The sequence below is a fragment of the Falco biarmicus genome, chromosome 1, assembly GCF_023638135.1.
Source record: "Falco biarmicus isolate bFalBia1 chromosome 1, bFalBia1.pri, whole genome shotgun sequence".
In the NCBI taxonomy this organism is placed as follows: domain Eukaryota; kingdom Metazoa; phylum Chordata; class Aves; order Falconiformes; family Falconidae; genus Falco; species Falco biarmicus.
In genome coordinates, this window is record NC_079288.1 from 54,070,700 (window position 1) to 54,085,235 (window position 14,536).

The window sequence follows — 14,536 nt, forward strand, 5'->3', positions numbered from 1 at the left end:
GGCTTTTTCTCGTTTGTTTAAAGACCTTTGGATAGCTCAGGAGAACAGACTGCACCTTGGGTGTAAAAAACCAACAGCCTTCAGATGTCTATTTGTGTGTTTTGAGTACTGACCACTTTTTCTTCTCTCCTTTTCCAAACAAACGGATTTAGCAGTTTTAGTAACCCAGTAGCCCTATGTAAGCAGCTTCATAGATATATCTGATTTTGCAAACAAGAAAAATCAGATGTCTCTCATGTCTATTAAAAGCATATATACCCATCAAATATATATATATGTACACACACACACCTCACAGTTTCAACTTGGTGCTTCCCATGTGACTAAATTCAACAGAGCATATTCCATACTATTTCAGGGGTAGGAATATAACAGACATATGTTTTCCAAGTGATCTTTTCTGAAGCAGATGTTAATTAAAAAAAAAAAAAAAAGGAAAAAGGGGTTAGAACATTGGAGCGGTTATATTTTTGACATTTGTAGATTTTATTGGAGCTGGGTGCCAGAGTATTGCATAGATATGTGATCTATTGTGATATGGAGATTTGTTTAAAGGTGGGTTATTTCAAGGACAATTTACATAGCTGCTACCGTTTATTGCAGTTTGGTAATTCTTATCCCTCGAAACCCACACCAAAATGCCTTGTGTCTGGAAGGCCTGCTATTTTGATTACGAACATTGTTATGTTATAACCATATCTGTATTAAAATGTGTGATGTGTGTAAGTGTGCACCTGTTTTTTTTAATATTACATGCAGTAATTTGGGGTAATCTTTTTAAAGTAGCTTCTTTCTTAAACTGAGTAAGTCCTTGATGCTGAACTGGAGTAGTAATTTCAAAGGCTCTAGGAAATCTGTATTAATAAGGAAGCTTCAACTGCAAATTCTTCTGGAAGAATGAGATTAATATTCTCCTTTCTCTTTCTGACAAGATCTAAGATGCTAAATACTTTTGTTGTTGTTGTTGTTCTACTATTAAGGATTTTCCCACTTTAAAAGTATATCCAATCCAGAAAAGGAACTACAGAGGCTTTGGCATAAAAATAAAGATAAAACATATGGGGTTAATGCTGTGTGTTTTATGCAATGCCTTTAGCACATGTGGCTAAATTACTGTTGGGCTTGGTAACAAATATATGTTTTGTTGTGGACATGCAGTTCTGCTAGCGAGCCTCAAGGTGGCGATACGCTGTCACGTCTATCCTCATCAAATACCCAGTACATTCCTAAGCACAACATAAAGACTTATTTAAATTTAGGTTATTCTAGCATTGTTCTGCTACTTTAAGTTACTTTTCATTCGAGGGGAAAAAAAAATAATCAATCGACTCTTTTTAAAGTTACATTTTTGGTGACGTGTGTCCTTAAGGCAAATGTTTGGGGGCAGTATGATAGTCCTGCATTTTTTGTAAGCAACTGATTGTGCTCAGTGTTTGACATAACTCTCTTGCTGTCTCACCAAGTGATAAATTGATTTTATTTGCACAGAAGTCACTTGTCAGCTTGGGGTTTCAGTAGTGCCACACCCATTTTCAGTATGTTGGTAGGTGTTCACTGCTAAATCCTACTGCATTACGATTAGTTGTAGTATTAGTACAAGTCTAATGTTTGAAATAGACTTCTTTTTTTTTGGTTAATGATGAACACGCAAAGGATAAAAATTTAAAAGGATTAGTTAAATTACACTTGATTCTGTACTTCTCTGAAAATCTGTGCTTATGCTCTTGGATAATGTGAAAGTATCTTTTTTCACATTAGAGGTACCAATTAGGTAAGTGGTGGGGAAAGCCAGCCAGAGAGTTTTCAGTTGTTATGTTCCAGAGTGGCTTACAAAAAACTTGTGAAATTTATACTGATAGAGAAGCTGGTGGAAGGCAATGGTTGTGAGGATGCCAGCTCTGTGCTGCCTTGCTGTAAGGTCCTGAGGTGCACTGCTCAACTTCCAAAGAAGCAAAGTCATTATCTGCTCCAGGAATATTGAGAGAGCCAGAAATAAAAACGGTAGAAGAAAGAGACACTGAAAACCCAAAGTTTCCTAAAACACAAAAGTGCAGGGAAGAAAACGCAGCAGTGCAGATGGCAGCTGCCTGAGAATGCACAGGGGCAGGAGAAGGTGTGATGTCCCAGGTGCCGGAGGAGCCTCAGCCTTTGCATCTTAGGAGCATGAGGAGTCACGCACTGCCACGGGAAGCCGGTCTGTGCTTGTCCCCTGTATGTGGAGCTGCTTGCTGAAACAGAGAGGAAAACCGGACTGTTTGGAGATGTCAAAATGCTCTTGGGCTTTGTTCATCTTTTACATTATCTGACTTCATCAGTCTGAAGGCACCTTCATCTTGCCTGCAAATGAGTGAAGAAGTGGCATACCTGATGCTCCTGCTAGCCTGATTTCTGAGTTGAAAGGAAGCGTTTAATGATTCCATTGAAATTCCAGGAGTAGCCGATGGGCCGGAGACTTGTCCTCAGGTTATCTGACAGGTTTCACTGCAGTTGTGCCCTGTAAACCTGCTCTAGGCTCACCTCCGGTTTGATGTGCCACGCATTGCCCATGTTGTTCAAGGGGTCAGTAATGCAAAACTAGCAGATGGGAGCACGACCCATGCAAGTCATGCATGTTGTAACCCGAGCACGGTTACAACAGAGGCGGGATCAGCCTTTTTTTCTCAGACCTAAATTTTACAAAAAAAAAAAATCCAACGTTTTGCTGTACCTGAGCTTACTCAGGCTGAAACCAGCAGTCTGACAGGTAAAACTGTTTCAATAGTTGAGTGTGTTCATAAAATTAGTCAGATGTTGAAGAAAAACTATAACTGTTTCAGGGTATGTTTGGACTTCTGTCATTAATTCTACCGTTTGTTTGCAGTCTGTGAGCATGAAGTTTTTTAAAAGTAAAATTGCCAGTGCTTCACAGGCCAAACAAAATTTGGCATCATCAGTCTCACAAGATTTTAAACAAACAAAACCCTCTTGATTTCATAGTTGAAGCCTAGCTTAGGAAATAATTAGAAGGAAGACATAATCTTATGCAAATGTGTATATCAGTATGCTATTAATAACTGAAACTTGGAGTATAACATCGAGTTGTTTCCATAGCAAAGCAGGCATGTTGCAGGATTTTGTTTGTGTCTAGGGAAGCTTTAATCTGCTGTTTGATGGCATGTCATGAATATTACTAGTGATTTTATTTATTAAGATGCTCATAAGTCATTTGGTCAGAGAGCATCATTTGTTTCTTAGCTGGAATCTCCCTTTCTTGGATAGATCACCAGAGAATACCCTTACATATTTTTATTAAAAGTAGCATGGTTCCTTTTTTGTTGATTTGGTATAGGATTTGTGGAGGTTTTGTTGTGTGTTTAGGTTTTTTGGGTGGTAGGTTTTTGTTTAGTTTTTTTTTTTTTTGTGGGCTTTTTTTTTTCCTTTTAAGATTGTGCAGAGATACCCAAAGATGTCAGAGGGTTTTTGTTGCAACTGAGGTATGAGCTCCGATGACCTCTATTTCACAACCTGGAAAGAAAAAGCTGTTGATGAAAAAGATGATCTAAGTTGAATGGCTGAGATAGTGAACCTGGAGATGCTTCAGGAACTGGGCGTCACTGTACAGAACTCAATTGTGATCCAAGTGATCTCGCAGTGGTAGCACCCTTGGAACTGACTTATCCTCATCTGCTGTTGGAGGGCACTCATGGAGTACCCGTGAATGCTATTTTGCTAGTCACCCTCTGTGAAGGTAACAGGTTTTATTCCCCTTTGGAATAAAATCCTGATATTAAAGGATTCCTCAGTGGTTTGGTAAAGGAAATGAGGGATGGCTGCCTCATGCTTTCTTTTAAGGCATGGGTAAGAAGCTGGATAAGCAGGATAAAAGCCTGGCTTGTCAAACAAACAAAGGAAAAAAATCTGATCTTTGGCACATAGGGTGCACAAGGGGTTGAAGATGGGGAGCAGGTGAGGTGTGCACACAGTGCAGCTGTGTCATCTACCTGGGCAGTGGTTTCCAAATAATGCATTTGCTACCAACCTGTCTTGTCTGTATTGTTGATATTTTTCAATTGTTGAAATAAGTCAAATTGTGGTTTAACGCACGTTACTGTGTGTTCAGTGTACAGGCTAGGATTCGTAATAGTTCGGACTTCATTTTTGTTGAGCTATGATGTTCTGTTCACCCACCAGAGGGAAAGGCTTTTTACAAGTTTATATTTAATTAAAAAAAAAAAAAAAAGGTACCCAGAACATCCTATCTACATGGCAGTGAGTTATTCTACCAGTTGGTAACTAAGTGTTACCCTATGCCCATGTAGCATTGCTCACCCCCAAGCAACCCCAAAGCATTTTCCAGTCTCAGTACCATGTGCAAGCACATGATGCACGCACAGGAATGGTTTTCACCCACCACTGCCATGCAGTCACTTCTTGGGTGAAATGTAACAGCTGCTTGTCAGCAGGCTGTAACACTCCACGGCATCTTGAAAGGAAGTCAACAGCACCGTGGCAAATTGAAACTGCTGGGACAGTTTAAGAAAGTATAATTACCCAGTAAATGCAGTTACACAAACTGGAGTTTGGCCAGGAGACAAACTGTTCTTGCCGAAAGCGCAACAAGATCTGTAATGGTCAGAAGAGGTCAGGACTTCCAGTGTTACATTTCTCACGTGAAATTGCCTCCTCTTTCCTTGTGTCTTCAAGATGCTGTTGGTGCCGTGGGAGCTGGAGAGGCTGGGTGCCAGGCACTGTCCTGCCACTGCCATGTCCTGCCTTCCCGTACAGGAGCTGGGCAGGCAGCATCCTGCTTTGCTTGCAGGGGTCTGGTGGGATCATGGGGTTACCACGGTGAGCTGGTACAGCTGGTGGCCAGAAGAGCTGGTTTGCTGCTTGGAGAGGAGGGTTTCATCATGATTGATGACCTACGTTCTTCCTAGGCTTGGCAGCTGAGTTACAAGGATGGGATGGGGAGGGTTTGCGATACAAGTATCTGAAGATTGCAGTTTTAAGTGACCAGTTACCCACATGTGCCAATTTCCTTATTCCCAGGGTCTCTCTCAGCCTGATACCACTGGGATATATAATCCCCTTCCAGTAGAGCTGCTTGGGAATGTCAGCATATTCTGCAGTGCTCACAACTGTCAGTTGCTTAATCCCGAGCCAGCACATGTGTTAAGCACATGCTCCCTTCAGCAAAGGGAACACACTTGGAAGCTGACTGTAAGCACAGAAAAATTGCTCCCCAGGCAACTTTGAAAAACTTTGCTATTTCCTTGCAGTTGTTTTTTTGTGTTTGGTAGACTTGCATTTACCATCTCTGGAGTTATCCTTAGTGTGCTGTCTTGCTGCATTTTTTTTTCGTTTATCCCATTCCCTGGATAATATTAGAACTTTAAAAGCAGGAGAAAATACAAGCCTGCTCATAGGTGTGATTTGACATCCTGTCCTGCATATACTGGCAGTTTGGGTCTTTGTCTCCTTCCTTGCCACTTATTCTGTAGAGATTTGCTGAGGAAAATAGGGTAAAAGTCCAGACCATTATCAGACTGGGGAGTCTGCCCAGAAGGTCAAACAGTATGAAGCTGGGGAGAGGGAGGAAGGCACCAAGATTTATTGTGCTATCGCAGAATGCTTGGTCCTGCCAGTAAGGCCTTGCTCAAGGTCCGTAAAGGGTTGGACTGCAGCACTTACTGTCCTTGTCACCTTTGTGTTTCTGTGTTTCATTTGCCATTACCCCAGCCCTTGTTTCAGTTCTGTTGATCTTATAAGACACCCTGAATGGGTAAGTTAATCTGATAGCTCATCAGCTTTTGGAATATCTTTGCATGGAAAATGCAACCAAACTATTGTGTCACCATCACCTTGTTCTGAGTTTTGTTTTTAGAGCGCTCTTATCCTAATTTGTTTCCTTTGTAGAACAGGAAATTAAAGGCAGGACTAATTATTATAGGGGTTCGAGGAGCTGCATGCCCATTGAGGACCATGGTCTGAACTTGGGGAAGAAACTGGTGTAACACTAAAAGTTGTTAAGGCTAATCCTTATATCATTGGCAAGGCCTCTGCTAGAAACAGTCCCAAAATATAAACAGTTCTAGTATTTTTTACTGAAAAAGGTTGTTAAAGATTGCTCCTCCATGATGCAGTCACCATTCATAAAAACAGAAATCCGTGTCCATAATACTGGTATGATTGAAAGGTCAAAACACAAAAGCTTCCTGATCCTAGTGTACGGACTGTTATTCTTATTAATTTTTCATCTGATCTAAATGATTATATCATCATGTGACAGCAAACCACAAGAACTTGTTCTTACAAGTTAAGTAATGTGAAGTCACTTAGCCAAGCAAAACCCATTGTGAAACCAGAGTAATTTGTAAGTGTCAGCTTTAATTTGTTGGTAGTATGAAATTGTAACTCCAGCAGACATGGTGAAAAAATGATGTTTCTGAAAGTTGAATGTTTATATTTAAGAAGGGGTAGATCATAGTAGTGATGCAGAAATGCATGGAATGAGGCAGAATGACCTGGTGTGCCTGAGCTACAGGGTCTGATGAACAGAAACTCGGCTTTCTCTTACAAATGTGACCTTTGACAATTTTCCTGTGATTTGGTGTTGCTAAAATCATGTGCTATCACACCAAGCTGTGCACTTAAACTAATTACATACATAAGTCAAATGCACATTCCTTTCTCTAGTCATTTAAACGGAGGTGAAGAGATTATTTGTCCCTGGTTAATTTGCACCCATCAAGTGGGGAACGTTCACTGACTTTCAAAATTAGACGCTCATCATCTTTGATTTGTTAAAAAGCAACTAGCCTGTTGTCACGGACTGACTTGCCAGATCAGTTCCTCTTCATTTGCTAGCGCCACCTCAGAACAGTGACGTGTCCTGTTTAGATGTACAGGTGTAGGACACCCAAGAATTATGCCTAATACTTGTTCAACAAACGAACCTCCGATATTTCTCTGATAAATGCATTCTTGTCACTATTCAGTGTTAAACATCAGCTCCATGAAAGTGGCAGATAATCTGTGTGTGAGCGAGACTGGACAGCTTGGCATAGCCAAGCTGTTGAGGTCAGAACAGGAGCTAAAAGCAAGGGAGGCAAGATGTTATCTGTGGAAAGCTACCAAATGGGTTTCTAAACTGTCACTCCAGAGAAACGAAACACTATTGTACAGGTCTTCATTTTTCTCTTTTTTTTTCTTGAGGCACATTTTCGGTAAAAGCGACGCCAGTTGTGCCAAATTTGTGACGGTATGTGATGTAACAAATCACAAGGAGACAGACTGAGTGAGCCAAAACCACCATACTCGTTTTAATTAAGATGCTTTACAGCTAATTTAGCCGGAGCCTTTCCAGTTGAAAGGCTGGTTGCTAGTGCAGGAACTAGCCCCTCCAGTTGCAGGGGTTGTTGAAATTGGGCCGGGGTGGCACCTGTTGTGATTTTCCACGGGGCACATACCAGTCTTCCCCGGCATTTAAAGATATGATAATGGTTTAATCCTTCCTGTTCTGCCTTTAATCAGTGGTGGGGTTTTAGCTCTGAACAAACTTCCAGGACTCCGTAAGAAACAAAATGAGAACTGCTGAACACAGGGGGTTTGGGTGCGTTTTTGTGTGTGTTTTTGGAGGGTTTGTTGCTGTTGGGTTTTTTTCTCTCATCTTGCTTGCCCTGTAGCTTTCTCCATTGAACTTCTGCAATTTCATGCGGTCCTGGGAGTGGATGGGGTGTTACATACGGCTAATGTAACAAGCTGACAGCCGAGCTTTTCAGACACGTTGCCTCATCCGGCCATCTGTTTGGTTTGGAGGGAAGGAACAGGAAGATTTCTTACTGTACAGATATATTAAGAAAAGTCAGAAAATTGGACGTATGAAGCTTTATATTTTCCATTTATAATACAGTAGTTTGATAGCAGTGTGTAAATCACCAAGTTAGAACACTTTAAAATGAAGTTCTGGCACTCCCACTGCTTAAAGTAGCATTGTTATTTATAGATATTACATGAAGTCTGATGTTATGTTTAAGTGAGCATTAAACAGTTCAGGCTGTTGTATTGTTGCTACGCACTGGAGAACCTCTGTCAAAGTGACTTTGGCACTGCCATGTATCCGCCTTTCTCCCTTTGTCTTCCAAACCTTTTGCCAGTGTTTGCGGTTATCCATGTGCTCAGCAATGGAACAGCCTATTGTTAGTCTAGCAAGGGCAAAGTCACACTGGGATTTTTGAAAAACAAAAAAAGCCAACTCTTTACCTTGCCTAAAACTTTGTTAAATATTAAACTGGCCGTACCGAGGAGTTTAGTGAAAGCAAACATTGAGGGTTTGCTAAACTTAAACTTAATAAAGTAGAAGGTTAATAGCCAGGTACAGAGTGTTTTCTGTTTTAGAAAAGCCAGCTATGACAATACACAGGTGCAAATCAACAGTGCCTTAGAACGTTTAATTAACGAGAGTGAAGGCGAGGTGAAGCCTGCAAAACCCCCCAGCTTGGCTACAGAGATCTTTTCATGGCTTGCAGAGGACCCAGACTTCTCTGGCACTCAGGGTAGAACAGCTCCTGATGGGGTATATAGTTCTTTATTATTATAATATGTATTTTATTTATTTATTATATTTTTATAGAAGTATTTGCTTATTATAACTTGTAACTCTTCAGAGCATGCACGAAAGTTGCTGCGCTCTGTCCCATTTCTAGCAACAAAGGTGGTGCCCAGAAAACACGTGGTGAGATTGTGTCGTGAGGTAGCTGGAGTGGTTTCCTTTCCCATCCCCACACTGCCATCATTTGCAATTAAAAATGTGCGCACACCTTGCTAGATCTTGGGTACTAGGGCACCTCCCCAGCACTCTTTGAGAACAGAGCTGCTGATGGGATCCAAAATCATGTATGTAAAAGGTAAAAAGCAAAGTATATACATAAGCCACAGGAAAACAGACTAATTGCCAAGAGTTGAGAGGTCTTTTCTTAAATTGAATGTCATAATTTGTACCTACCTTGTTATTACTGGTGTGCCCTGGTAAAAGCTTCTCATTGCAAGAAAAAACATCTGCATGTGTTTTCCCAGCTTGATGTTTTTCTTTAAATCATGTGGTTGTGTTTCAGCCTGAAAAGTTTCCAAGGGAGTAGGGAAAAGAAAGGAGCGGAGAAGAGTGCGGGAACTCTGAGTCTCTCCCCTTCCTCTCTGCTTGCAGGAAAAACATCTTGTCCAGTAAAGGAGTGTTAAACTTGATGTTTAAGTGGAAGGATAGTTGGGAGACACCAATGTTCATTCTAAACAAGAAAACAGACCTCATATTTGAAATTCTGTAGCTCTAAGAGGTGGAATATTGTTGGAAATACATACTGAGAATTCATATAGATTTTAAGTAGGTGACTAATACTGTTTGTTTGGCTTTGTTGTGGTGTTTAGTTGTTGGTTTTTTTTTTTATTCTCAAAAAAACCCAACCAAACAAAAATGCCACCACCAACAAAAAAGTGTTCAATGGCTTGCAGTGGAATTAATAAACCTTTGGTAAAATTACTAGGGTGTTAAAGGTGTGTTTGTGGCCTATGGAAAGACACAAGTGGGCAATAAAAACTGTCCTCTGTCTGGTGTTCAGATGGGAAGGAGGAAGGTAAGACTGAGGCAAATCAAGTGGTGAGAAAGAGAGGATGATCTACGGGGGGAAAAAAATCCAGCAGAACAACTGTAGAAAGTTTACAAAGAAACCAGTATAATAAATGTGGTGAAATATCTATTGCTGTACTTTAGCAGTGCATTTTCTTTAATAAGAGTATGGATCTAAGGGTGATGGAAGCAAACTAACAGCTCTTCTTTAGGATGGAAAATCTGAACTAAAAGCAACTTGAGTCCAATTAAGAAAAGGAATAGAGAGGACTAATACTGTGCAAGGTATTAGCGTGACTACCAGCAAAGAGAAAAGTACCCCTTGAGAGAATGCAGTGGGGACGAACTGTGAGCATGGGCATTACATTGGCCTTAAGAGGTGGAAGAAGTGAGTGTTTAAGAAAATACTGTATAGTCTTGCTTTTCAAGGATTTTTGAGCAGAAAGCAACCTTTTCTGACAGCATCTGCAGCGATCAATGAGATATTGTTCCCATCATAGCAGACCAAATAGTGATAGAAATTTACAAATGACAGTGGAAAAGCCTTTTAAAACTTAGGTTTTGTCCAGTATCCAAAAATATTGTGGTAAATATAGAAGTACTGAAGGCGTAGGGCTTATTTGCTGTTCCCCTATGCTGTTTGCATAGTGGCTGTGATCCCATGGGAGTCCTGTGTCACCCTGCATCTGCTGAAGGTCTGGGCATTGAACTTGAGTTCACTGATTTCAGTGGAAGTGGAGCGGGTCCATTTGCCTTTGCTGGTCCTCAGCACTAAATGCCAAGCTTGTTTTTCCTCAGGACACAGCTCTTGCTTAACAGTACTAATTTGTGTGGTTTATATTATGGTTCACTTGAAAGAGAGGTTTTGTTTTAACATAAGGTCATTAATAGACTGAAGTTGTTTCCCAAACTGACGGACTGTCTCCTTCTCTTCTTTTTTTAGTGCTTTGAGTAACTCAGAAATTACTGTTTAACAACTCTGTAGAGAAAGTTTATGTAGACAAATTCTGCTCCTGGCCAGTAGTAACTTTAAAGTTGGGTAGTTTTCAGAAGAGCATCATTCATAAAAAAAGCATTAATGAAAGTTGTAATGAGACCAAAGAAAAGGGAATGATTGTGATGTTTGTACTTTTTTTCCTTTAAGCAAACAGAAGGACATTTTTAACTATGTAGTGCAAACGAGCTAGCTGATGTGTCTGAATGGGCTTTGTCTTTCAGCAGATAACTCAAACAGAAATTAGTAATATACTAGAAGCTGTGCTGCAATTTGATTTATGGCAAAAGCAGTCTTCAAACAGATTTGGTTTTAGTGTGCATTTTTGTCTTCTCATGAAATGGGATCTGAAAACTAGAAAGCCATGTGTGATGACAGAGGAGGAAAGTGATATTAATCAAAACCACTTTTGTTCATGTCTTCAAAGCCTTTATGCCACCTTTCCCATTTTTTCCCCCCATTCCTATGTTTTCAGTTTAGCAGCCATTTATAATCTTAAATGAGCTACAGTAGCAGAGTGACTTGTTGAAGATCAAGTGCTGCTACTTTCTACTCAGGAATGCTGAATGTTTTTAAAATCAAGATGTTATTTTTTCAAGATATAGTAAATTATACATTAAATTTAATCAACAGTCTTGTATTTTAAAAAAGCAACAACAAAATAAAACAAAACCCAACAAAAATACTCTGATGAACTGGTATACTTTTTGCTACATAAAATATGGAAAGGATCCCAAAGAGTCAGTCTTGAAATGACCTGATTTGAGGAAATTTGATGAACCAACCAGTTAGGGGGAAAAAATAAAAAGCATATGACTATAAGCTTGTGGAGGAAAACATCAGGAGTATAGTCAACATGTATTCACCAAGGGGAAATCATGCCTGACCATTCTGATAGCCTTCTGTGATGGAATGACTGGCTGGGTAGATGAGGGGAGAGCAGTGGGTGTTGACTGCCTTGACCTCAGCAAGGCTTTTGACACTGTCTCCTGTAACATCCTCACAGTTAAGCCAAGGGCATGTGGGTTAGAGGAGCGGACAGTGAGGTGGATCGAGAACTGGCTGAATGGCAGAGCTCAGAGGTTGTGATCAGTGGTGCAGAGTCTGGCTGGAGAGCTGTAGCTACTGGTGTGCCCCTGGGGTCAGTGCTGGGTCCGGTCCTCTTCAACTTAGTCATCAGTGACCTGGATGAGGGGACTGAGTGCACCCTCGGCAGGTTTGCTGATGATACAAAACTGGGAGCAGTGGCTGACACACCAGAGGGCTGCGCTGCCATTCAGTGAGACCTGGACAGGCCAGAGAGCTGGGTGAAGGGGAACCTCATGAAGTTCAATAAGGGCAAGTGTAGGGTCCTGCACCTGGGGAGGAGCAACCCCATACACCAGTACAGGCTGGGGTTGACCTGCTGGAAGGCAGCTCTGCAGAGAAGGTCCTGGGAGCCCTGGTGGACAGCAAGCTGACCACGAGCCAGCAGTGTGCCTGGTGGGCAAGAGGGCCAATGCTACCATCCTGGGGTGCATTAGGAGGAGCATGGCCAGCAGGTCGAGGGAGGTTGTCCTCCCCCTCTACTCTGCCCTGGTGAGGCCACACCTGGAGTGCTGGGTCCAGTTCTGGGCTCCTAGTTCAAGAGACAGGGAACTGCTGGGGAGGGCCCAGCGGAGGGTTATGAAGATGATCAGGGGACTGGAGCATCTCCCATATGAGGAAGGGCTGAGGGAGCTGGGCCTGTGTAGCCTGGAGAAAAGGAAACTGAGAGGGGGATCTTATCAGTGTCTACAAATGTCTTAAGGGCAAGTGTCAAGAGGATGGGGCCAGGCTCTTTTCAGTGGTGCCCATCAACAGGACAAGGGGAGACGGCACCGAGTGAAACACAGGCAGTTCCTTCTGAATATGAGGAAAAACTTCTTTACTTTGAGGGTGTCGGAGCCCTGGCACAGGCTGCCCAGAGAGGCTGTGGAGTCTCCTGCCCTGGAGACATTCAAAACCCACCTGGACGTGATCCTGTGCAACCTGCTCTGGGTGAACCTGCTTTAGCAGGGGGTTGGCCTAGCTGATCTCCAGAGGTCCCTTCCACCCCCAACCATTCTGTGATTGTGTGATATTGCCTCTTCATATAAAGAAAAAGTAAGCAAAATTAGGTAGTGTGCCCATGTCAGTGGATTAATACAAAATATAATAAAAAAGTACTGGTGTTAAACAGGATTTCTTTTCCAGTTGTGTCACCTTAGTCTATAAATATACAAATGGGGAGGGGAGGCAGTCTGTCAGCAAAATAACTGGTTTCAGTTGTGTAGTGTGTGGCTATCTTACTTCTGAAAAGAACAAGAGATTGGCATTTCTGTTGAATTTTTCTGTGTATTCACTGTTGCTTAAATTTATCTTCTCCGTAAAATAGTATACCATTTCCATTTCAGCAGGGAATGCGATGTTTTACCTGAAAGGTATTTGCAACTTTTCTGTAGGTTGAATGCTGATCAGCATTATCAGGAGATAATGATAATTTCTCTTCTTTCCCCTGGAAGATGATATGAAAGATGAGAGAGGAAGACTAGTACAAATATTAACAGCTCCACAAACTAGTCTTTTGTGCAAAGCTACATACTGACGCCCTGACCTTATGTTGGCGAGCTGCATCATTGCTGTGCTGTTCTACATCTGTGTCGTTGCTTGGTTGTTTCTTGAGTTTCCACTTGGATTTTAATTTCGCTTTTTTATTTACAAGGTTTAGTATGGCTGTAGTAAAGCCAAGACACTGAGTAAATGCTCGCTATTTCTCTTGTCTGTGGTTACAAACAAAAGGCTGTGGAAATGTGGTGGGTTTGGGTTTTTTTTAGTATACTTGAAAAATAATTCTCTGCTTGACAGTAATAACTGCTCCCATAAACTCATGTTGCTGTAGCTTGTACGTTACCAAGGTACATATATCAACAGCATGGAAAGAAAAGCAGAGGACTCTTTATTTTCTCATTACCCTTGGCAACAGTATCATCTGTGCCTTTCATTTTTGTAAACGCATTTTTCGTACTCCATAAAAGCTTATGTCTATTCCGCAACTCTAAAAACCTGGGCACAAATTGAAGTGTGTGGATGTATACATTTCTGAAAATGTCAGGTTTTTATGTGTGTCATAACTTTTATAAAAAGGATGTGAACGTGACCTTTGGAGTACTTCAGATTGGCACTATCTAGTGATCTAGTGTTTAAATTCAATTTAGAAATATGTTTTCCTTATACAGTAATGTATTTTAAGTTCCTGTACAGGTTGTGTGGAATGTGTACTCCTGTTTAATCTGTTAGTAATGACATATGATCTGTTACACTCACTTTAAAAGTGTTTTGAATAGGTATGTCATATTCTTCTGTCTCTGTTCATATACTTGATATTCTTGGCTTCAGTGTTTGTATCTAAAGCAAAATAATGCTTTCACAGGTTGTATATTTTCACCTAACTTCTTCAGTATGTTGAAGTTTGTCCGCTGCTTCTACAAGTTAGCCAAACCCATTCTGTGTTATTTCACAGACATTTCATAAAGGAGGTGGGACTTACTTGATGGGGGAGGAGGGGAAAAGAAGCATTTCTTAACTTGTTCCTTTAAGTAGGCATATACTCTGGACAGAGATGTTAGACAAATGTTGCTGGTTGCTTGTATTTCAAGGTAGTTTACTTGGTACTGAAAGATGGTCTTCCAAATTCTTTTGTCATGCTTTCCCCAGCTCCTGCCAGTGGATGGACATCAAACAGTGTTAAACCACCTGGAACAACTGTCCCAAGTGAAAAACTTGCAGCAGCACCTCAGCTAAACGAGCAAGACACGTTGGTTCAGAGGGCAGAGCATATTCCAGCAGGGAAGCGGACTCCCATGTGTGCGCACTGCGATCAAGTTATTAGGTTTGTATCTATTTGCCGGGTGTAAACTTAGCTGTGTAAAAAAACTGGCTGCATG

At 41.2% G+C, this 14,536-nt stretch overlaps 1 protein-coding gene and 2 long non-coding RNA genes across 8 annotated transcripts in view; 1 reads left to right on the plus strand and 2 right to left on the minus strand.

Moving 5' to 3' along the window:
• The window catches only part of PDLIM5 (PDZ and LIM domain 5), a 132,997-nt gene that overhangs the window by 102,304 nt on the left and 16,157 nt on the right, over positions 1-14,536 (plus strand). For all 6 annotated transcript variants that reach the window (XR_008825702.1, XM_056360447.1, XM_056360692.1 and 3 more), the window contains one exon: positions 14,307-14,481. Coding sequence is in view for 5 of the 6 variants with exons in the window: in XM_056360447.1 (XP_056216422.1) it covers positions 14,307-14,481 (175 nt within the window). In the remaining variant the exon portion in view is untranslated. The remainder of the gene's footprint in view (positions 1-14,306; positions 14,482-14,536) is intronic.
• On the minus strand, positions 223-4,155 carry LOC130159474 (uncharacterized). Its single transcript, XR_008825765.1, has 2 exons — positions 2,365-4,155; positions 223-2,228 (listed from the first exon to the last, which is right to left on the minus strand). It is a non-coding gene; the product is annotated as an uncharacterized LOC130159474 (long non-coding RNA).
• LOC130159574 (uncharacterized) lies at positions 7,274-11,722 on the minus strand. Its single transcript, XR_008825797.1, has 2 exons — positions 8,984-11,722; positions 7,274-7,782 (listed from the first exon to the last, which is right to left on the minus strand). It is a non-coding gene; the product is annotated as an uncharacterized LOC130159574 (long non-coding RNA).